General features: G+C 42.2%; 1 protein-coding gene across 5 annotated transcripts; it reads right to left on the bottom strand.

The window, feature by feature from the left end:
• Positions 1–1,349: 1,349 nt before the first annotated feature.
• On the bottom strand, positions 1,350–15,660 carry LOC113429392 (vomeronasal type-2 receptor 26-like). Of its 5 annotated transcripts, none has more exons than XM_087952820.1 (6): positions 15,254–15,660; positions 13,641–13,932; positions 11,609–12,439; positions 9,236–9,454; positions 4,167–4,296; positions 1,350–3,829 (listed from the first exon to the last, which is right to left on the bottom strand). In XM_087952820.1, the coding sequence occupies exons 1-6, from the start codon at positions 15,475–15,477 to the stop codon at positions 2,925–2,927; spliced, it is 2,601 nt and encodes an 866-aa protein (XP_087808946.1). In that variant the 5' UTR covers positions 15,478–15,660; the 3' UTR covers positions 1,350–2,924. The 5 variants fall into 5 exon arrangements, with proteins under 5 accessions (XP_087808946.1, XP_087808948.1, XP_087808947.1 ...); XM_087952822.1 differs by having other exon boundaries at positions 1,350–2,799; XM_087952821.1 differs by having other exon boundaries at positions 12,206–12,439.
• Positions 15,661–23,273: the final 7,613 nt, after the last annotated feature.

Raw genomic sequence — 23,273 nt, 5'->3', positions numbered from 1 at the left:
TTACCTTCTCCTGCAGCCCCTGTGAATAAAACAGCGGAGGTGCCACGTGAATCAGCTGTGCTCTGAAAAAAGGAAATAAAGCACAGGAAAGAGCAGGGCCGGGCAGGCAGGGCCACGTGCTCATCGCAGCAAACCGGTTTGCTGCTAGCTGATCTTTGGAGCAAGGGGTTCGCCCAAACTGGTCCGAACTGGTGGTATCCCACTCCTGACCAGAAGGCAGGACACGAAATAACGAATGGGAACTAATCAAGGAGAAAAGCACCCAGGCATTAAGGAGAAACCTCCTAACAGTGGGACAGTTCACCTTCAGAAGTTGTAGGTGCTTCATCACTGGAGGTTTTGAAGAAGAGACTGGACAGCCACTTGTCTGAAATGGAATAAGGCAGGGATGGCGAATTTTTTCAGCACCAAGAGCCAAAGCGCGCATGTGTGCATACCGAAATGTAATGTGTGTACCCTGCCTCCTCATGTGTCCTGCCCCCATGTATGTGCCCCACCCCCTGCATGCACGGCAGAGACCCAAAAACCAGCTGGCTGGTGGGAGGTGTGCACGCATGCGTAGCAGACCTGAGCTGGGATAACGGTGTGCGTGCACACAGAGAGGGCTCTGCATTCCACCTGTTTGCGACCATGAGTATACGGTCTCCTGCTTGAGCCCCTGGGGCTGGACTAGTAGGCCTCCAAAGTCACTTTCAGCTCTTTTCTGATTGTTTGATTGTGAGAAATGGAGAAGAGCTCCACCTCTTTTAGTCAGATGCAACTGGATAGGGGAAAACTTTACTGAAGTTTTGATTATTTGTTTGATTTCATGCAAGTACAATTCAAAGTACTGATTGTTACCTTCAAATTCCTACATGTCATGGGAAATGAATTATTTGCTGGCTCACCTCTCACTGAGAGGTTTTCTGCTGGCTTTATCTAAGAGGCTGGAATGACCATCACACCTTGGGAATGTAGAAAGTTAGTACCCACCCTTCTCCTAGAAGAATGAAATATTTTGAGAAATATTAAAAAGGCAGAATATTATATTTCCCTGGATGAGAAGTGGAGAAACATGTTTTTCTTAAAAGATGGAAAGCAGACTCAATCTCCCTTCCCCAAGCATATATTTTGTGCCCGTTGGGAAAGATTGGGCCAGCCGATCTACAAAACAAAGGACCCCCAGCTCCAGGGTGATGGGATTAAGGCATGACCCTCCAGGACATAGTAGGATTATCTAGCAACAGGGCTCACTGCATTGCACAATCTCCTGGGGACATTGAATCACTCTCCAAACTTCAACCAAACTTAGCTCAGACAACCTACAGAGGCAGCTATGACCCCTATAACAGCCAATAGAATACATGTATTTATTTTTATTTGTTTTATTTTATTTGTTTGTCAAACATGTACAAGGTAACAAGTATAGGTATGAACATAAACAAAGGAAGTAAATACAGATAAACGAGGACAGTAAGACAGGGACAGTAGGCACACTGGTGTGCTTATGCACGCCCCTTTTAAGGACCTCTTAGGAATGGGGTGATGAGGTCCATGGCAGACAATTTGAGGTTGAAGGTGTGAGGGGTTGAGGCTGTAACAACGGAGTCAGGTAGGGCGTTCCAGGCGTTGACCACTCTTTGGCTGAAGTCGTATTTTCTGCAATCAAGTTTGTATCGGTTTACCTTGAGTTTGTATCAGTTGTTTGCCTGTGTATTATTATGGTTGAAGCTGAAGAAGTCATTGACAGGCAAGATGTTGTAGCAGACAATTTTGTGCACTATGCTTAGATCAGACTGCAGGTGGTGCAGTTCCAGATTGTCCAAGCCCAAAATTTTAAGCCTGGAGGCATAGGGAATTCTATTATGAGTAGAGGAGTAGAGTACTCTTCTCAAGAAATACTTCTGAACCTGCTCAATCGTGTTAATATCTGATATACAGGGTGGGTTCCAGGCAGATGAGCTGTATTCAAGAAATGGTCTGGCAAAGGTTTTATATGCTCCAGTTAGCAATTCAATGTTACTGGATAACATGTTCTTGCACAGGAACAGGAAGCTCAAGTTCAAAGCCCAAGAGAAGGTACAAATGCCACCCTCTCTCAACTCCATGGGGTCAGCTGTCCAGAACCAGCCATGGGCTTCTGCTTCATCAATAAATGGACCCTCTTTCCAATCAACCTCCAGCCTCCATTTTGTCTCCAAGGCCTTTCTCCTGGCTTGGAACTGAACCAGATGGCTATTTCTCCCAACAGGAGATTTTGAGGGAAAAACATAAATGCAATTTGTTTTTGGTGTGGGGCCTCAGTTGAGCTATGCCTCTGCAAATCCTGTTCATGCAGATATCATAGGGCACCATGGTTTACTGAGAAGCTCCAAGATATGAAATCACACAAGAGAACATTTAAACACTTTATACACCACTTACTTCTTCTCTCATCCATGCCAGAAAGCTCTGCCACAATTAATGTCGCAGCACAGTTGAACTGACTGGGGTGGAGGGAATTTTAAGCCTACAGGTTTAAATCCCCACCTCCACAAACCATTGTATTGTAGTAGGGAATTCTACAACATGTCTGGAGACTACAGAAATGAAAATATATGCTTAAAAGCACTGATACTGAATCAAATGCTTTAAAAAATTTGCTACAAAATTCAACAAAAGTGAATAAAATGAGAAAATGTCCTCCTTGAAATGATAAAAATATCTTCAATGTCAGCTTTATTACCATGTAGAGCACTGGGCCTCAATAGGGACAACTGGAAGAAATTGGGGGGTGGAAAGTATGGGAATTGTTGCTGATAATTGGTATATTGTGACCATCTGTAGGAATCGATAAGGAATTATTTAATTGACAAGTTCCTCCTTCTTGCCATTATTTTTTTACAAATAATATTACATTCTAATGATACCTCATTAATATACAAAAAATCAGACCTCTGCATTACTTAAGTGTTCTTCTTTCGTATAATGCTTTCCCTACAATTAAGATGGGGCCTAAGTAGGATAATGTAACATTTGGGAAAAAAGATGCAAGCCAAGAGACCAGCCCCAGAGGCCAAGATGGAGAAGATCTCCACGGCTACCATGGACTTCCCTTTGGTGCTCAGGTAGGTGGGGAGGAAGGTGATCCAAACACTGCAAAAGACCAGCATGCTGAAAGTAATGAACTTGGCTTCGTTAAAGCTGTCAGGCAATTTCCTAGCCAGAAAGGCCATGATAAAACTCACGAGGGCCAGGAAACCCAGGTAGGCAAGGACAGCATAAAACATTGAAGCGGAGCCTTCATTACATTCCAAGATGGTTTCTCCAATTAACGAGTGGAAATCAAAGTTGGGAAATGAAGGGGAGGCTGCAAGCCAGATGGTGCAAATAATTGCTTGGACCAGGGGACAGGCTATCACAATGGAGTTGGTCAGTGGTTTTCCCAAGAGTTTCCTTGCATTGTTCCCTGGCTTGGTGGCCATGAAAGCCAGAACCACCATGACAGTTTTTGCCAACACAGAAGATACTGCAAGGGAAAAGAGAATGGCAAAGGCAGATTGTTGGAAGAGACAGGTGAGCTTCCTGGGTCGACCAATGAAGAGGAAGGAGCAGAGGAAGCAGAGCAGGAGGGAGAGCAGGAGGAGGTAGGTGAGATCTTGGTTGTTGGCCTTGACGATTGGTGTATCATGATGCATCAGGAAAATTGCCAGAACTGCCATTGTGATCACAGAGAGAGAAAGAGTGAGAGAAACTAAAGTGTATCCCAGGGTGTCTTGATAAGAGAGGAAGTGGATCTTCTTGGCAATGCAGTGGTCCTTGTGCTTGTTGGGATACATGTCTTCTGGGCAGTGGTCACAACGATCTGCTTCTGAAGTCAAGAATCTTTGTCTAAGTATGCAGGAGTATCTACAGTGAGCATTATCCCTCCTGCCCAGAGAGTCAGGTATGGCTCCTTTCTACAGGGGCCAACTCAAAAAGAAAGTGATGGAAGGACCCCTGGGAACCTTACATGCACCGAAAAGGGCAAATCGCCCTTAGTTCAAAATGTGTCCGGGATCAACTGTCTCTCTCTCTCTCCCCCCTCTCTCCCCCTCTTTCTTCCCCCTCTTTCCTTCCCTCCCTCCCTCCCCTATTTTGCCTTTTTTATTTATTTTGATCTATTTAATGGCTGATCCTGGAAGATGTATATTTGATGTATGTTTTACCTGTCTGATCAGAAAAGGTCCCTTCTGGACAAGGGGCACAGTGGTAGCAGCAAACCTCCTTGCCTTCTGGAATGCTCTTCCTCTCTCCTGCATGGCACCTCTTCATGGTACACCTGCCATAGGGCACCTTCTAAGACAGCAAAGAGAACTGTTTGAAAAGGTCTATTCAATGGTCATGCATCATTTAATTTCCACATTGACATCTCTGTAAGGGCCTGCCTCAGCTACCTTCTCAAGAAAGTAAAACTCTTGAAATTGTTAGCATTTCAAAAGGAACTTTTACTGAGAGATTGTGATTGCAGAAAAGTCAGGTGGAGTCCGTAATTCATGTGTGAAGCATTAGGCTAACCTTCCCCTTCAACCCTCACCCCAATACCCCATGTCCACTGGTAACCAATAAAAGGCTGCAAAGGTGTTTTGGAAACTCCAAGGCGGGATGGTGAGAAGAGGTTCAAAAGTACTTCTAGTGTCAACTTATAGAACATTCTATGCCTGTTTCCAAGTTGCTATGAGAAAGAGGAGGGGAAAGACCTGAAGGAGCATTTGGCAAATTAAAACAGAAGCACATTCCACTCTTATCTCACAAAGATTGTAACTTAGGCAACCGGATATTCTGCCCACGAAAATCCTTTGTTGGAGAATGTGAGTGATGACACTCAGCCCATGAACGTGCTTCGTTGGAGAAGCTGAGTTATGATACACCCAAGGGGGTGGGGGGAAGACAGGGTCATAGATGATTGTAAATTATGAGTCTCAGAGTTGGCTTGATACAGGTCATGCCAGCATGTTGCTCCTAACAAATCTTTTGAAGTTTTTTGAAGCTTGCCTCGAGGCTTATGATTTAATTAGGGCGATTGCCGGATTCCTGAGAGCAAATTTATTTCATGCTATCTATTCACCAGAATCTGATCTACTAAAAGTCAAGGCAAATTGGTGCCAGATAAGAGTCATCCAAATTCAAGGGGAACTAAAGGCAATGCAAGATATGAAGAGCAGGGGAGGTATGGCACTCCCAAATTTTGAATTATATTATAGTGCAACCTCCTTACTCTGGTTGAAAGAGTGGGTAAATCTGTCAAATAAAAGGAACTTAGTTTTAGAAGGCCATGATTTACAGAGGGGATGGCATGCATTTTTATGGGACATTGGGAAAATTAAGCAGAAGTATTTCCACAGACATATAATTAGAGATTCCTTATTGGCTAATTGGAACAAAAAAAAAAAACATTATTTAAAAATCCCAATTTGGAACTCAACGATGGAGGTGATGATACATCCAAACAATCTAGATCTTAATAAAATGATAATATACAAAGACCTTCTTGATACGCAAAGAACTTTAAAATCATGGCAAGATCTCCAAGAACAGGGGCTACAAGTAGACTGCTGGGCCTACTTGCAAATTCAAAATAGATATAGCCAGGACAAGAAAAATTTTGGAATTTATACTAAGGCACAACAAATAGATAAAATTTTATTAGGTCCAAATAAAAAAAATATAACTAACTTTTATAATTATTTACTAGAGACAGAATTAGAAGAGGAAGTAGTCAAAGGCAACATGATAGCTTGGAGCAGACACGTAGGACGTTGCATTACATTATTAGAATGGGAAAAGGTTTGGACAAGGAATAATAAAATTACAAGATCAGCAGCATATAAAGAAAATGCCTATAAAATGTTTTATAGATAGCATCTCTCACCCTTGAGAATAGCGAAAATGTCTCCTAACATGAATCCGAATTGCTGGAAATGTAAAAAGAAACAGGGAACATTTTTTTCATATGTGGTGGTCCTGCACTGAAGCCCAAAGATACTGGCATAGAATTAAAAAATGGTTAGAGGAAATAACGATGGAGCAAATTGAATTAAAACCAGAATTCTTCCTACTGGGGATATTTAATAGACAAATTCCTAAAAATGTTAAATATATAATACTGCATATTCTTACTGCAGCCAGAATAACCTTTGCACAGTGTTGGAAACAAGCAGATATTCCAACAGAGGAGATGGTTATACAGAAGATAACAGTCTGTGCAGAGATGGACAAGTTAACCTTAGCATTTAAGGAAAAAGAAACATCAGAATATTATAGAAGCTGGGAATGCTGGTATGATTGGATAGAACAAAAATAGAAAATATATTAGGAAATAACGTAAAATGTAAATCATAATTATATGTTATGTCTCACCTATATTCTCAAGTGAGTATACAGAGTTCCAGAGTTCAAAATATTCAAACAAGAACAAAACCAGACTTAAACGGGTTAACAGAACTGTTTTCCAGTCCTTGGCAGACTTCCCGGAAACTGTCTGGTAATTCAGAATTGTCCATCAATCACAGAGGCCGCTCCACACGTATCCTTTCGACTCATCTAACACTTTGTTTCCAAGCAAAGTTTGAGAGTCAGCATGCCTCCTTAAGTCACCTGGATGGGCGTGTCAGTCTCTCTAATCAATGTCTGGCTTGACGCTTCCCTTCAGATTGACGTTTCCTAGTTCTCCTGGTTCTAGCGTCAACCCAAGATCTGTCAGTTTCCTCGCTAGAAGCTTCTGTCTCATTTTGTGGATCATTTGCTGGCATGAGCGAAGTCGAAGGTTCTGGGGAGGATTGTCTCTGCGACAATCTCTCATACTCCTGGCTCACATCTGTGTCCTCTGATAATTCAGATAATTCAGACTCCACATTCACAGCAGGTTCCAACCTTCCATCTTCAGAGTCATCAGAGTCAAAACTCCCAGCAGGATCGATCCTTCCAGTCACAACAATTATATATTCGCAATAAGATGTATTTGTAAATGTATCACCAATATTGATAACAAACAAGGAACCATAGACTGTCGATAGTAGAATTGTTAGTTTTTTAATCATTTTCTTTTTTTCTATTTCTTTTCTTTCTTCTTCTGTGTGTTGTGTTTGTTTGATATTTTGGTTTTGTAATCAATAAAGTTTTTGTTTTTTTTTAAAAGAAACATATCCAAGAGAGATTGAAAGGAGAAGATTCGTGACTTCAGAAGTGGTGGGTGCTTCATTATTGAAGGTTTTCAAGGGCATTATTGGACAGACGTTTGTGTGGAAGGGTATAAGGTCTCCTGCAGGGGGTTGGACTAGTATTGAAGACCTGCAAAGTTCCTTCTGTTTTTAACAGGAAACCTCAGCTGCCCCAGCACTGCAGCTTGAAGCATAGATGCATAAAGAAAAACCCCCAGTTGCTGAAGCCCATCTGCATGACACAAAGCAGAGACCCAGCTGCAGCCATCTTCATCACCTGGCACTCTAAATCCCATGCTCCACCACCCCAGCTGACTTTCACCATCATTTTGCTCCTGATGAGCCATGTCTAGTCAGCCCTTTGGAGAAAGGCTGTCTACATGAAGTGATTTTCCGAGGTCTTGTGAGTAAGCCACTATGTGCGACCTAAGCGAGAAGCCAAGGGTGGGATTCAAATTTTTTAACGAGTTCTGTGGGTGTGGCCTAATTTGTGGGCATGGCTTGGTGGTCACATGACTGGTTGGGCATGGCTTATATGTAAATATTGTAAATATTTATATAAATATTGAATTATTAATTAAAAAGAGCAACTTTTACCCAAAATCAGGCAAAGCAGGCAGGCAGATTGAGTTGCTCACAGAATCACAGACTCACTCAGAGATTTATCTTTCTGCAATCTGCTACCTGAGTTTGCACTGAAAAATAGAAGCTTCAGTCCTAAGGAAGGCTCAGCTCTGCTTTTGGATTAACTAGAAAGCAATCTAAATCTCACAGCGCAGCTGATAGTCAGAACAGCTGATGGTCAGAGGGAAAAAAAAAAGAAAAATAGCAACTTACCAAAAATTAGGTGGAGGCACAAGGCAGGCAAGTTGGATGGTGTACATGCCAGGTAAGGAGTGAGTGGGCAGGGTGGGGAGGGGCCAGCCAGTGGCGTGATTTTCCAGTTCTCTGAACTGCGCAGAATCGTAACAACCGGTTCTATAGAACGGGTCCGAGCAGGTAGAATCCCACCTCTGCAAGAAGGCATGCATCATCACCAATAGAAGCAAAAAGATAGCGATGGACAGCTGGTATAGCAGGTGATAGCCAGGGCCACAGATCCATAGGAGGCCAAAAGAGCAGAGATGGTAGAGGTAGTGGCTTTGATAATGTGAGCACAGGGACACCAATAGCGATAACTTTGAGCACTGGGGGGAAGCACCATTCATTCAGTGCCATAATAGGTTCAAATGATTGTTGAACAGATGGCCATTAAGTGAGGAATACCTGAAATTATATTCTTGCTCTCTGGCTCTGAGCTACAGCTTTTTCTTAAGGAATCATAATGTTCAAACTAAACAGGAATGAGCTCATATGTGTGTGTGTGTGTGTGTGTGTGTAAACATTTTGAATACAGTGTATTGTCAGGGCATATCATTTACAGAATAGCAAAGAAAGAAGAAAAAGAAATATTAACATATATAATTAACAACAACAGTGTAACTGAATAGTTTTGACTAGATTTCTCTTTATATTAGCTTATAATAATTTTGTTGGTTATATAAGCAAGTTTATAATTATAAACCATCTTTTTATTTAGTTCCTACATAGCAATAATCTTTCTTCATCTAATTTCTACCTCTTATCTCTAACCACTTGAAAAATCTATTCCATGTTAAGTAGTATTCTGTGTCTTCTTTGCCCTTTATTTTTAATGCCAATCTCTGCACACAGTCTAATATTTTCTGAATTATATCCTCATTGGATTTTTCCAGTATTGTGCAAATACAATCCTTGCTGCTGTCAATACATGCAAAACTAAATATATAGCTCCTTTTTCATAGCCCTACGGCAATATACCCAACAAAAAATATTTCTGCTTGACTCTGGGTTTCAGCCAGGATATTTTGCCAATCCTCATACTTTGCGGACGTGGCACAAATCAAACTTGAATCTGTTGTATGGAAAAATAGATCTGTCACCAGACAGCGTTCATCTTTTCTGATTCAAGCCACCTTTTCTTCAGTGAGAGGGACATGCTGCATCCCTAGGAGCAAATGAACCTTTCTCTGGATTCAGAACCTTTCCTTCTAGCTCACCTTTCTGGCCCAGGTGATTGCCTGCGAGTTGATGATAAAATCCTGGCCTGGAGGAGCCCTGGGATGTAGTTGCCCAACTTTCATGGGGACGAAAGTCTGATTGGGGAGGAAAATCCAGTTGAGAAGATCATAATGAGGAGACACCAGGCCATTTTCTGAGAAGGAGGCTTCCTCTCCAGCACTGCTGTTGAACTGCACATTCCTCAAATAGGCAAGAAGCTGAAAGAAAAGAGAAAGTGGGGTACTTAGAAATGAAACATCCTGGCTTCTATTCTTCTTCCCTGGTGACCATCATTGAAGACGAAGGAGGAGGAGGAGGAGGAGGAGGAGGAGGAGGAGGAGGAGGAGGAGGAGGAGGAGGAGGAGGAGGAGGAGGAGGAGGAGGAGGAGGAAGAAGAAGAACAGGAGCAGGAGGAGGAGGAGGAGGAGGAGAAGTAGTAGTAGTACTACTAGTAGTAGTAGTAGTAGTGTCTTTGGTGCATATACTCTCAATGTACATAAAGAAAAAATAAAATACATTCATCAAGAATGTGATAGTGATAGTCATAGGTTACTAATAAGCAATCAAATCATACTAGGAAACAAATAAAACAATATAAATCATAAAGATACAAGCAACAAGGTTATATTTATCAGTAGAAAAGGAGATAGGTAACAGGAAGGATGAGAAGAAGAATAGTAATACAGTCTTAGTAAATAATTTGATAATGTTGTGGGAATCAGTTGTTTAGTACAGTGATGGCATTCAGGAAAAAACTGTCCTTGTGTCTAATTGTGAAGATAATTACAAATCTTGAAAGGTAGACATGTTAGCTGAGAGATCACAAGCAGCATCAAATCATAGGAATGTCAAGGTTCCAAGTAATACATCCTCAATAATGAGAACTCTGAGGCAGGCATATTCCTCAAAGAGCATTTTATTGGAACATCTCAAATTGGCAAAATTTTAATTACAGGGGACATTCAATCAGGCTGATTTCTCTTGTCCCTTCATGATCAAGAGGCAACCCATGCACAGCCTTTGACGCAGGACAGCCTGATGAATTTCAGAGGAGCAGGAAGTCTCTAGGCCCACTTTAACTTGGAATCCTTCTGTGAGTTCTGAGATTCAGAGAGGCTCTTTTCACACAGCAAGCTTAGCAGAACAAATGATAGGCTCAACAAAGGCTCTGTATCCTCACAGGATGCTGATCCATTACAAATGAAGCAAGTTAAATAAATCAGTACTTACTAAAAGAAACTGGTGGTTCTACAAAGGTGGCCAGTGGGACTTTGACTGACCCACTGAAGATTCACCTTCTCAGCGTTCCAACAAAACTCCCCATACTCCTTCATCACTCAGGCACAGCATTCATCCAAGTAAGAATTTATTAGAGAAGTTATATAGGAACATCTGGGAAAACCCAGATATGAGAGTTCTGGATTTCCCCCCGGTAACTGAAAATCCAAACCCAACCCCTGCACCCATCAGTTCATCACATGGACCAATCACCAATCGCCCCAACTGGAGACATTCCTTCAACCACTCCTTGCCCAGCTGCAGGGTGGCTTGTCCTTGATTCAGAAGAAGAATGTGGTTATGTCTAATCTTCCAGCTCTCTGTAAGATCCCCCTGTCAAGGTTCCAGAAAACCCCAATTCCAATTAAAAGCTCCAAGACAGACATTTTCTCAAAGTTCCTTTTATTAGAGTAGTTATACTGGCACATCTGGGAAAACCCGAATCTGAAAGTTCTGGGTTTTCCTCCAATAAGTAAAAAAATTACAAATCCACCCCCTGCACCCCTCATTCCATCACATGCCCCAATCATTATCCGTTCCAACTTGAGACATCCCCTCAACCACTCCTTAGCCAGGTGCAGGAATAACATGACCTTGACTTTAAAGAAGAATGCTATTATGTCTAACCACAAATACTCCATGAAATTCCCCCTCCCATCTTCCCACGCTCAAGAATGTGGCAGCATGGAAGCTCCTGGTGCTAATATGGCTTCCAAAGCTGACACCCCTCTCCCAAATTCCCAAGCACTAAAATGTGGCAGCGTGGACATTTCTAATGAAATATGGTTTCCAAACTGACCCCCATTTTGTCATCTTGCTCTGGGTTGACATCTGCTCCCTGGAATGACGTTTGATCCCCTGAAACTCAAGCAACCTTTGAAAACCTTATATGAAGAACTTTCCATTCTGCAACTCTTTGACAACATATTTGGTTACCCTTCCCTTTTTTTAATCAAATCATTTATTGTATGTTAATGGTTTACTGTATTTTTTGGATGCAGTTAGATGAGTGGCATGAAATATTTAATCAATTAACCAAGAAACATTCATTCATAGGAATTTTGAAGAACCTGCGGACTGTTCACAGAAAGTACCTGCCATGACTGGACATTTGAGATCCTCTTTCCAAACCTCAGCAAGGCCGATTGTGCTCTTGATCCAAGCATTGCATGTAATGCATGGGCCACAGCATGAACCCCATTGTAGATAATGTAACTTTCACCTGCCATATTTGTTTCAAACACAAAAGATGGCAGATTCTGTAAACTCTCCTTTCCGGTGCACTGTTTTTCCTCCTTTTGAAGGATCGCTCCTGGTTTATGGATCTTGCAGTCGAAGGCATCTTCCCACCATTGTGCAAGAAAGACATCTCCTTGAGGATTCAAGGGATCTAAAGATAGAAGAAAGTGCCGGAATTCTGGAAAATCATAGCTATGATCCATGAAATGCAAAGCACCATGGAAGGGCTTTTTGAGTTCCAAAGTCTGGTGATATATGCTGATTTCCCAGTGGGAAGTCAGGATCCAAACATTTTGAAATGCAATCTTCGTCCATTTTTCAAACAAATGCAGAGAAATGTATATAGTCGGAATACACTTGTATTCTCCAAACAAAACGATCACTTCAGCTTTAAACCAACTTTTGATTAAAGGAATATATTTTGACGGTGTAAAGTAAGGTTCATGTTTCACCATTTGAGTGAAGGCCAGGCAGATCTCCTTCTCCTCCAGCATTGGCCTCAGAGATGAGATAAAATGTTCTCCCCTGTCACCTTCAGGGGCCAGAAGCCCAACCCAGTTCCACTGGAAATGCAGGAGCAGCTGGACTAAACCACGATATTGAGGAAATTCATTGGGACTGATCCGGAAAAAGGAAGGAAAAACAATTCTGTCTCCCTGAGTGAATTTGAGGAAGTGAAAACCCAGCTGCAGAAAAGGAGAGTCTGATTTTACAAATGAATTTTTCCTCACAAGGTCATCTTTTATGGTGAGGTCAAGGGTCTCCATCCTTATTAAAAAAATATACTATCTTCCATATTGACATCGATTATATAACCATCAAAATATTTACTAATCAGTTTTTCTCTCTCATTTAATCCATATTTTACATAAATTCACTCATCTAACCTCTGTATCTATCAACTAGCCATTTGTAGAAAAGTTCCCATGTTATAAAATATTCCGAATCTTCTTTTTCTTTCATTTTTAGAGGATATTTTCTAATAAAGATTGATATTATCTTATATATGTTTTGACGTACATGAGTATAATGATTATGTTTATATTTTAACACTTTGGACACCTAGAAAACACACTGTTCAATATAGAAATGGAATTTGTGATACAAAACAATAAATATATTTCTAAACAAGGGCCTCCATCCTGTAGCTTTTTTCCAAAAAAAATTGGTAATTCACTTTGAGCGGAGTATCTTCCAGTCACAGTGAAATACAAACGGAAGACCAGGCTTCTGAATGCTTTTCCTTTGCTATGTATAAGCAAGATGGGTTCGTTCGATAAATTATACTCTGTTAATGAGCTTACATTCACAACTTTTCTGTTTATCTTTGACTAATGTATCGCTTTATAAAACCCAAGTAAGGCCACACCTGGAATACTGCAACCAATTTTGGTCACCATACTACAAAAAAGATTTTGAGATTTTGGAAAAAGTTCAGAGAAGAGCAACTAAGATAATCAAAGACCTGGAGAAGAAAACATATGAAGAACATACAAGTAACTATATATTGTATAACATACAAGTAACTATTGAAGTATCTTCCTTTCTCCTTATGAAGAGCCACTGACATTGGTACTGGCAGGTGAAAAGCCTTCACCCCTATCCACACAATAAACCACATTGAAACAAGGTTACATTTACAAAGAACCAGTTAGAAAGGAATTCATCCAGGAAAGCATTTCAGAAATTCCTTATTCTTTATCTCTTTGCAATGTGGGTGTAAAAAAATAGATCCAGCACACAAGATATAAATTCAAATGTTGAATGAATTCTCCAAATCATGCATTCCTGATTTCCTCCAAGTAACTTTTAGCATCCTTGCTGGCTTCTGTGGTGTGTTTATGTTTTGCGTTTGCTCCGTACTGGTACCCTATGGAACCCCCTTACCTGTGGAACCTTGAAGATGCTGAAGATGGAGGCCATCTGCCTTGAGTGTTGGGAGTTGAGACCTCCAATGACAGAGAGTAGAGTGTCCTGCTTGTCACATTTGTAGTCTGGAACCATTCGGCCTCGTGTAGACAGAAGAGAGAGGCTGTTCCAGGAAATCCTCCTAACAGTGTCTTTATTGTCATAAATATGGAAGCCGAGTGTGATGTTGGGAAGGAGAACTAAATCCTTATTGATTTTTGTTACTGCAAGAACGAAGGCCAGAAAGAGCTGGTAATTCTTGAATGTAGTGCTGTAATGAGAAAACATTTGGGAATATTATAGGGAAAGTTTTTAAGCCAAAAGAGCTAACACAATCCTGGGTTGTATAAACAGAGGCATAGAATCCAAATCACGTGAAGTATTAGTACTGCTTTATAAAGCCTTAGTAAGACCATACGGCAACCAATTTAGGTCACCACACTACAAAAAAAAGATGTTGAGACTTTGGAAAAGGTTCAGGGAAGAGCAACTAAGACGATTGAAGGCCTAGAGACAAAAAACATATGAAGAACATTTGCAGGAATTGGCTATGTCCAGACTGGAGAAAAGAAGGTGTAAAGGTAACATGATAGCAGTATTCCAGTATTTGAAGGGCTGCCACAAAGAAGAGAGGGCTAACCTATTTTCCAAAGCACCAGAAAGCAGGACATGAAACAATGGATTAAACTAATGAAGGAGAAAAGCAACGTGGAATTAAGCAGAAGCTTCCTAACAGTCAGAACAATTAACCAGTGGAACAGCCTGCCACCAGAAATTGTGGGTGTTTCATCACTGGAGGTTTTTAAGAAGAGACTGGACAGTCACTTGTCTGAAATAGTCTAGGGTCTCCTACTTGAGCAGGGGGCTGGACTAGAAGACCTCCAGGGTCCCTTCCAGCTGTATTCTATTCTTATGTGCTGCTGGAGGTTGCTTGTCCTTGAGTGTTAGTGTGTGTGTGTGTGTGTGTTCTTCTGGACTTTGAGGAGTTGAATCCATTTGCTGTGAGCCTTTGGGAAAAAAAAGTGAGGGAGAAAATTATATTGATGGTATTGCCCTGAAACTAGGGCCAATGTAGAGAAGCGTTGAGAAATAGCACATTTGCAACCCTAAACAGTCATGGTTCAACCAAGGGAGAAATATCTAAGGAAGCATTAGCAGTCTGAGTGTCCGTTTGAAAAACTCTCTCAGCTTTGGGAACCACAATACTCCACAGAACAAATTTGCTAAAGGCCCTTACAAAAGAACACTAAGGATTCCAAAACTGGATTTGCTTTTTTTTGGTTTACAATTCACACCTTGTAAATAGATTGACTTTCTCATGATTTCTATCCAAATTAATAGGTCAACTCCTTCCTTAAGCCAGAAGCATTTCTAACATGTACCCTCTTCTTCACTTTTTAAGCTGTTTATCATCCTCCTGATGAAACTGGGAGATTCCATCTCATTTTATGAGGATGGCTCTTTATCTAGAAAAGCATCAAGGCTTCTGAACCAGAAGAGATTTTGGAAGCATCACTAGAACAAGAATTTCTGAATGGAGCCTCTGAATCCCAGACAACTCTCTAGTCCATTCCCTTCCATGTGAAACATACCTTCTTGTAATTAGAGTCTTTGATGGCTGATGGTTAAATTCCAATGCTTGAAAAAGAGCAAACTTTTCTAGGAGCAAATTCCCCCCAATAATGAGATCGCCAGATCTGTAGTAGTCCTTCACAGTTCTCAAAGGGTTCTTTGGTGCACAAACGTTTTGCAATATCTTGTGAGTTGTTGAAGGCAGGAGCCAAAAGAGAAGCAGAAGGAGAAACAGCCCATTCATTATTCTCACCTTCCTTCCTAGATGAAAAATCAATGTTCATTGAGAACTTGAATTGTTGGAAGCTCTCAAAAAAAAAATCTCACCAAGTCTTTAGGAGTAAATCAGCAAGCTGTACCATTTTGGTACACCTTGGGGCAATGTAATATCAAGTATGTTTTTGCTAACCTGCTTTGACTTGCCACAAAAGAGAAAGTTTAGCCAGTTAAGTTTCATTGGTCCCTAGAAATTATCTCGTTGTATGAGCAAGCAGCTAAGGTGGTACATCCAGCCTCCCTTGGGAATGCTCTGGAGCCACTTTTCTCCTGGAGGCCAGGTGAGCTGTGGGAATGGAAGTGGGGAGGTAGAGGTAGCAAAATGATTGTAATCAAAATGAAATTCTTTCCTCTGAGAGCCAAGGACGTTCCCACCAGTTGCAAGAAGGTGGGGTGTGAGGCCAGATGAAATTTGAACTGTGACCTGATTGGGCCATGTGATGGACTGCAGGGGCAGGGGGAGGAAAATTGCAATTTTAACTACTCGGGAAACCTGAGGGTTTTTTAGAGTGGGTTTCCCAAATGTGCCAATGTGATCTACCTAATAAATCTGTTCTTTGAGGAATATGCCAGCCTTGGAGTTCTGATTCTGTTGGGCTGGTTACTTGGAACTCTGATACAAATCCTATTTTACTTACAGATTTTATCTTCAAAATTTTTTTTGAGGGTAGAAATCCATGGGGATATGTTAAGAATTACTGTTCTTCCAATAATTGCAAAGAAGAATAACATCCTACTCATTCAGCAATAGCTTATCTTCAGACAACCAGAAGGGGAGTTGAGGGTCATGGTCTAATTAGTATTCTGTCTACCTGAATGTGAGCACCTGCACCTCAGATGGAGTCTGTGCCACAGATTGTTCAGATGGAGGGAGGGCTAAGGGGCAAGGTTCTAGTGTGATGATCAGTTGTAGCCACCTAACAGTAAGCAATAATGTAGGTGTTTGTGCGAAAGAACTGGTTGATTTATTCTTATATGGAAAGGGGTGAAATTAAAAGCCCATTTCTCCATGAGGTGAGGTACTTGAGATGTATGGCTAATTTAAACTCTGCTGGAGTGTTGCCTAGCAACTGGCTAAAGGCTGGGAAATGTGTATGTTGTCAGCTGGTGGGGGGAAAATACCATCAACCATGATAGAGTTGGTCAGTGGTTTTCCAGTGTGGTCCCAGAAAGCTGGTTCTGTGTAGTGTGCATTGCCCAATGAAACACACACTGAGATGGAGATTTTAAAAAGCGTTATTCTTCACAGAGGAAAAGATACAGACGGATCATTCCCATTGGGCCTGTGTAAAGGCCACTCCTTCAACGGTACAGTTTTTATACTTAAGCCCACTTAAGCCAATCTTTTTGAGATCAACCTATGACTTTATCATTGTTTATTAATAATGCTTAGCTTGCATCTGTATTGTCTAGCAGCAATCAGCACATTTGCCTCTAATTTCCAAGAACAATTTAGTACACTATGCCATATTTACCATGTTTCCCCAAAAATAAAACAGTGTCTTATATTAATTTTTCCTCCAAAAGACGCATTAGGTCTTATTTTCTGGTTAGTTCTTATTGTCAGGGAAATACGATACTAAATGTATCTGTAAGGCTGACGATCTTAACTGGGGCTTCAAAAGTGATCAAAATATAAGACAATATACATAGAAAGAACTCACAGACTGAATCTTTCACTTTTGTATCTTTGATATTTTTATCAAATTGAAACATGTCCCAACCCTTATAAGGGTTTTCAAACATCCATCTGTCCAGGGTCCAGTGCTTTGGGTGGGTCTTTTGCATCTAGGACAATCCAATCAGGCAAAGTTTAAAAGAGAGCTCATAACAGTCTCCAGTCATTTTCTATCCTTAGTTCTGGATGGGGGTCACAGTACCCAAGATGGAACTGGTATGCAGTTTGGCTGATTTCATTAAAAAATAAACACTGGAAAAGAGTATGAAGAGAGTTGGTCCTGGAACACTGCCTTGGGGGACACCACTATTAACAGGTGTAGAATTTGATAGGACGCTCCCAATTTTGACCATGTGTTGTCTGTTTGACAGGAATGCTTCTATCCAGTAATGCAGTTGTCCAGAGATACCGTAAGATTTTAGTTTTAGGAGTACTTTGTCGTGTACCACTGAATCAAAGGCTTTACAGAAGTCTATGTAGATTGCGTCTATTTTTTTGCTTTTTTTTTTGTTAAAAAAACCTAAATTTATCTTCCCCATAAATAGAAGTTTGAAGGGAGAGCAATATGTTGCTGAAAGGAGATTGAATTAACTTTGTAAAATATGACATCTGGTTATATTAAAGTTACAACCAGGCTGTATATTGAGGCAAATTTCAATTTCTGAAGCCACTAGATATTCAGCTTCAAGGACTGAAACTACAAATTATTCCCAAGGAAAACTAGGTACTTGGAAATATAAATGAGTAAAACTCTGGTTCCAAATGACTTCTCTGCAGAATACTTCTGGTTAAGCTTGTTAACTGGAGTAATGAAGGAGATGCACTGATTTTGCAAGTTGCTTCAATTCTGGTAATTGATGGGTGCCTTTGTACCCTCTTCATGGGTACCGAAGGGATTTTCCTGCCCCTAACCCTAACTCCTGACCCTTGTCTTGATCACCAATCAAACAAATAAAGTACAGTCTGTTTATTTGTTTGCTTGTTTATTTACATTGGCTATTTCAGTTCAGATGCTTTCTTAACAAGTCGAGTGTTCTCTTGTCATGTGCTCACCACAAATGCAGCAGAAATTAAGGGTGCCTTTAATACACACTTCAGCCTATTGACTAAAGTGGGTCCTGATTCTATCAATCTTTGAGTGCCTTGAAGCCTGTACAGTCTTTGAGTAATGTTGCTTCTGAAGTTCACACTCACATCCAAGTGTCTTCTGGTTCTCTCTTCGTATGATTCCAGTTGCAAAAGTTCAAGAGGAATAGAAAGTATTGAGGTATTGGAAGTTTTCAAAAATAGACTGGACAGCCATTTGTCTGGGATGATACAAGGTCTTCCTTGAGCAGGGGGTTGGACTAGAAGACCTGCAAGGTCCCTGCCAGCCTTATGATTCTGTATTCCAGAACACATCAGGACTGTTCCGTCATTGGTGAGAAGCATGGAGGACATATGTGAGCCTCAAGAGAACCCAAAAATTTATAATGGAAGAATGACAGAGTTCGAAGGGACTTTAGAGGTCTTCTACTCCCACCCTCGGCTCAAGATATACATGATATTGGTATGTATCATGATATGTAAGAGTCTATGTAAAAAGGTAAAGGTTCCCTTCGCATATACGTGCTAGTTGCTTCTGGCTCTAAGGGGCAGTGCTCATCTCCATTACAAAGCTGAAGAGCCAGAGCTGTCCGAAGACGTCTCTTTAGTCATGTGGCTGTCATGACTAAATGCTGAAGGCCCATGGAATGCTGTTCCCTTCCAATCAAACGGGTCCCTATTTTCCTACTTGCATTTTTTACATGCTTTTGAACTGCTAGGTTGGCAGAAACTGGGACAAGGAACAGGACCTCACTCCATTATGTGGTGCTAGGGATTCAAACTGCTGAACTGCCAAACTTTCTGATCGACAAGCTCAGCTTCTTAGCCACGGAGCCACAGCGTCCCCAAGAGTCTATGTAGTAGGATCCACATTTATAAATTGCTGGGAAAAATGATTGAGAATCTGACTAAGGTAAAGACTGAATTATTCACTGGCTGCACAATGTGGATTGAACTATTGAAATAGAGCAATGGAAATTCAGTGGATAACTCGGTCAAAGCACCACCAGCTGGCATAATTAGGGGAGAACAGTGTAAGACTCTTTTTTTCCTCTTCCAGCTACGATTGCTAAAATTGAAATGGCGTTAAAAATTTCAAGATTTATATAACTTTAAAATAGAGGAGGAAAATATTAGGGAAAAGATGAGACATTGGAGATCATAAGCCAAAGTTGATGAATCTTAAAAGAGTGTAAATCTGTTTTGTGGACCATAAGGGAAGACCTGAAGATGAGTGTTACCTGCCAGGGCTTCACAGAGAGGTGAAGGTGTGGCTTCTCTCTACCCCTCTTCAATGCCCGTTGTGATTCCCATATATACGCAATGTGTAATGCGTGTGCCACAGAATAGGCAGCATTGTAGACACTGTAGCTGAAACCAGTCATCTTTCCATCAAAGACGGAGGCCGGGAGGGTGTCCAGGTTCTCCTCCCCTGTGCAAACCATTGAGCCATCAGGTGAGCCAACACCTGCCTTCAAAACCTCACAGTCAAATACAACTTCCCACCAGCTGGAGAGAAAGACACCTCCATGGGGTTCATGTGGATTCAGAGCCCAGAGATAGTCTTTGAATCCTGGCACAGGGCTTGTGTGGACGGTGAAAGACAAAGCGCCATGGAGGGTTTTCAATTTCACCGGATTGTAGTGATAGCCAATAGTTGAAAATTCCCACTGGGTGGTCAGGATCCAGACCTTCCCAGAAGTAGCTTGGTTCTCTTCTTCATAAATGTGGAGGGTCACTATAAGACTTTGCAGAGAATTTGAACCAATCACAACGTGAGCATCACTGTTCAAAATGGTCCAAAGTACTTCCTTGAAAATACCTATCACTACATTGAACATTGAGATTTGGGGCAAGATCTGTTTTACAAATTCTGTCTCCCTGAGTGAATTTGAGGAAGTGAAAACCCAGCTGCAGAAAAGGAGAGTCTGATTTTACAAATGAATTTTTCCTCACAAGGTCATCTTTTATGGTGAGGTCAAGGGTCTCCATCCTTATTAAAAAAATATACTATCTTCCATATTGACATCTGTTGTGAATCAATAAAAAAGTAACTAGCCCAAATGCAAAGCAGGTTTTGAAGCCTGCACACCTGATTGGTCCTTAAACAATGAACAAGGATTGGTCCATAACAAGTCCCTGATTGGCCAATTCTACGACACTTCTTATTGGGTATTAGTTGAACTTGTTGCACATATTATTGGTTAATAAGGTAGCAGCCAACCCTATAAAAGGGTTACTGCTGCCCATAGCCTTGCTCTGTTCTGTTCTATCTACTGTTATTAAAGAGTTGAAGTCACTTGTCAGATGTCTGGTCTCCATTATTTGCCAAACTTAACACTGGCGACGAGGATGGGATCCGGAGACCGAAGAGCTGACTGATCTACAGAGCAACCAACAGAGCACGTGGTCGAACACGCACTATCAACGGCAACATGGCCAGCGGTGCCGTACCACCCCCTCCATTCGACCCACAAACCGAAGACTGGGAGTCATACATGGATAGGTTCCAGATGTTTCTGGAGACCAACAATTTGAAAGATGCAACAACCAGCAAAAAAAGAGCTATATTTCTAACCCACTGCGGGCTGACCGTGTTTAAAATGGCAAAATCACTTGCCAAGCCAGCCGAAGTAAAAGCGATGGACTGGGACGTCCTCGAGCCTTTGCTACGGGCCCACTACGCGCCCACCGTGCCAACCTTAGTCAGAAGACACGAATATTACCAGAGGGACCAGCGGAAAGGCGAAAGCCTTGCCAACTACGTCGCAGACCTCCGCAACCTTGGAGGCCTCTGCGAATTCTCTAACTTAGAAGAAGCCCTCCGAGACCGCCTAGTTCTGGGCCTAGAAGACTGCACGATCCAGAGTAAAATCATGGCTAAGGGGGACATCAGCCTCACCGATGCCCTTAAAGAAGCCACTGCAGCGGAGGCAACCAAAAAGTCGGCAGCCCGAATGCGCCGCACCAGCGCACCGCTACGCCAACTCGCCAACGATACCTCGCCTCGCTCAGAGAAACACCCGGTATCGACTCACCACGAAGACCTAGAATCCCCGTCAGAAAGCGATGAGGAAGAGGTCAACCGACTCCGAACGGAACGAGACCAGTCCACACAACGCTCATTTCGACCTTGTGCAGGATGTGGAGCGAATCACCCACGATCCAGCTGCAAATTCCTCGACGCACTCTGCCGCGTTTGCGGGAAAAGAGGTCACATCGCAAAGGTTTGCAGAAGCAAACAAAACTCCAACTCCAAACCCCGACAGGCCGAATGCCAGTCTTCAGAATTCTTCGGCACACCCCGAGACAAACTGAATCACCAATGGGGAAGCCACTCCTACAGAAACAAACCGTCCACCACTTCCACCAGGCGGGAAGAAACCAGGCGGGAAGAAACCCACCAGACAATTACCATAGGCCACGCTACATCCCTTGATGCCGGGAAAATCAGAGTGAAGGTCGCTATCGAAAACAAACCTTGTGTAATGGAGGTGGACTCAGGATCATCCCTCTCGATGGTGTCCTGGAAGACGCTCCAACAGCTCATTCCGACGATTCGCCGCCAAGACCTCAACCCTCAAAGGGTTATACTCAAAGATTACCAGGGTAACCGAATTCCCGTTGTCGGGTCCCGCCGATTCCAGGTCTCTTTCAAGGACCGCACCGTCACACTGCCACTGACTGTCGTGGACCATGACCGGCCTAGTCTTTTAGGCCTGCAATGGTTCAGACCGCTCGGAATCACTGTAGCCGGAGTCCACCGTGCCGAGAGCAACGATTGGGAGGAAGCCCTCATGCAAGAATTCCAAGACGTTTTCGCGAACGGACTAGGCAAGTACAAGGGGACCCCGATCTCATTTAACTTGAACCCTGAGGTAGCACCCATCCGCCTTAAGCCGCGTCGGGTGCCGTTCGCCCTGAAACCTAAAATCGACGAACAACTCGATAAGCTAATAGCACAGGGCGTGCTGGAACCCACCGACCACGCCCGGTGGGAAACCCCAATAGTGACGCCTATCAAGCCTGATGGGTCACTGAGAATTTGCGGAGACTACCGGGCCACCCTAAACCACGCACTTCAACAAAGTGCATATCCAGTGCCGGTAGTGCAACACCTGCTCCATTCCCTGGGCGGCGGGAAAGTTTTCGCTAAACTAGACCTAGCGCAGGCATATCAACAATTGCCTGTAGATCCGGCCACCGCGGAGGCGCAAACTATCGTCACGCATAGGGGCGCATTTAAATGCAACCGGCTCCAGTTCGGGGTGAGCGTCGCTCCAGGAATCTTTCAGAGCTTAATGGAAAGGCTGTTACAAGGAATAAGAGGGGTCGTACCATATTTCGACGATGTACTCATCGCCGCCCCTAACAGAGACATTCTAGAAAAATGACTCCGAGTGGTCTTACAAAGGTTCCAAGACGCAGGCCTCAAAGTTAAAAAAAATAAATGCCAGTTATGTACCGAAAGGGTGGAGTTTTTGGGATACCTCCTGGACAGTCAAGGAATCCATCCCACTGAGAACAAATTAAAGGCAATTAAGAAGGCCCCCACTCCAAGGAACAAGGCAGATTTACAGGCGTTCCTTGGACTTATCAATTTTTATAACGTCTTTTTACCCAATAAAGCAACCGTAGCTGAACCATTACATAGACTCTTAGACAAAAAAGCAACGTGGGTTTGGGGACAACGTGAACAACACGCTTTCCAACAAGTAAAGAAATTGCTAACTTCTGATTCTGTACTTATGCAGTACAACGAGACTCTGCCGCTAACTATTACTTGTGACATCTCACCTTTTGGGGTTGGAGCAATCCTGGCCCACGTATTACTGAACGGAGCAGAAGCTCCCGTCGCGTTTTTTTCGCGAACTTTAGCTAAAGCTGAAAGAAATTATAGTCAGCTGGATAAAGAAGCTTTAGCTATTGTGGCTGCAGTTAAACGATTTCATGAATATGTGTATGGGCATGCGTTTACAATAATTACTGATCATAAACCA

The sequence above is a fragment of the Notechis scutatus genome, chromosome 1, assembly GCF_049901735.1.
Source record: "Notechis scutatus isolate UNSWTSFEM ecotype Mainland chromosome 1, rNotScu1.2, whole genome shotgun sequence".
Lineage (NCBI taxonomy): Eukaryota > Metazoa > Chordata > Lepidosauria > Squamata > Elapidae > Notechis > Notechis scutatus.
The sequence above is the reverse complement of the archived record's forward strand: the minus strand, read 5'-3'. Positions and strand labels throughout refer to the sequence as shown.

Coding starts and splice junctions, on each gene's coding strand:
- LOC113429392 (XM_087952820.1), bottom strand. CDS start 15,477: ATGAATGGGCTGTTTCTCCTTCTGCTTCTCTTTTGGCTCCTGCCTTCA. Junction 4,297..9,235: donor CAATCACCTGGGCCAGAAAG/GTGAGCTAGAAG, acceptor TTGCTGTCTTAG/AAGGTGCCCTATGGCAGGTG. Junction 3,830..4,166: donor GACCTTTTCTGATCAGACAG/GTAAAACATACA, acceptor TCTTGACTTCAG/AAGCAGATCGTTGTGACCAC.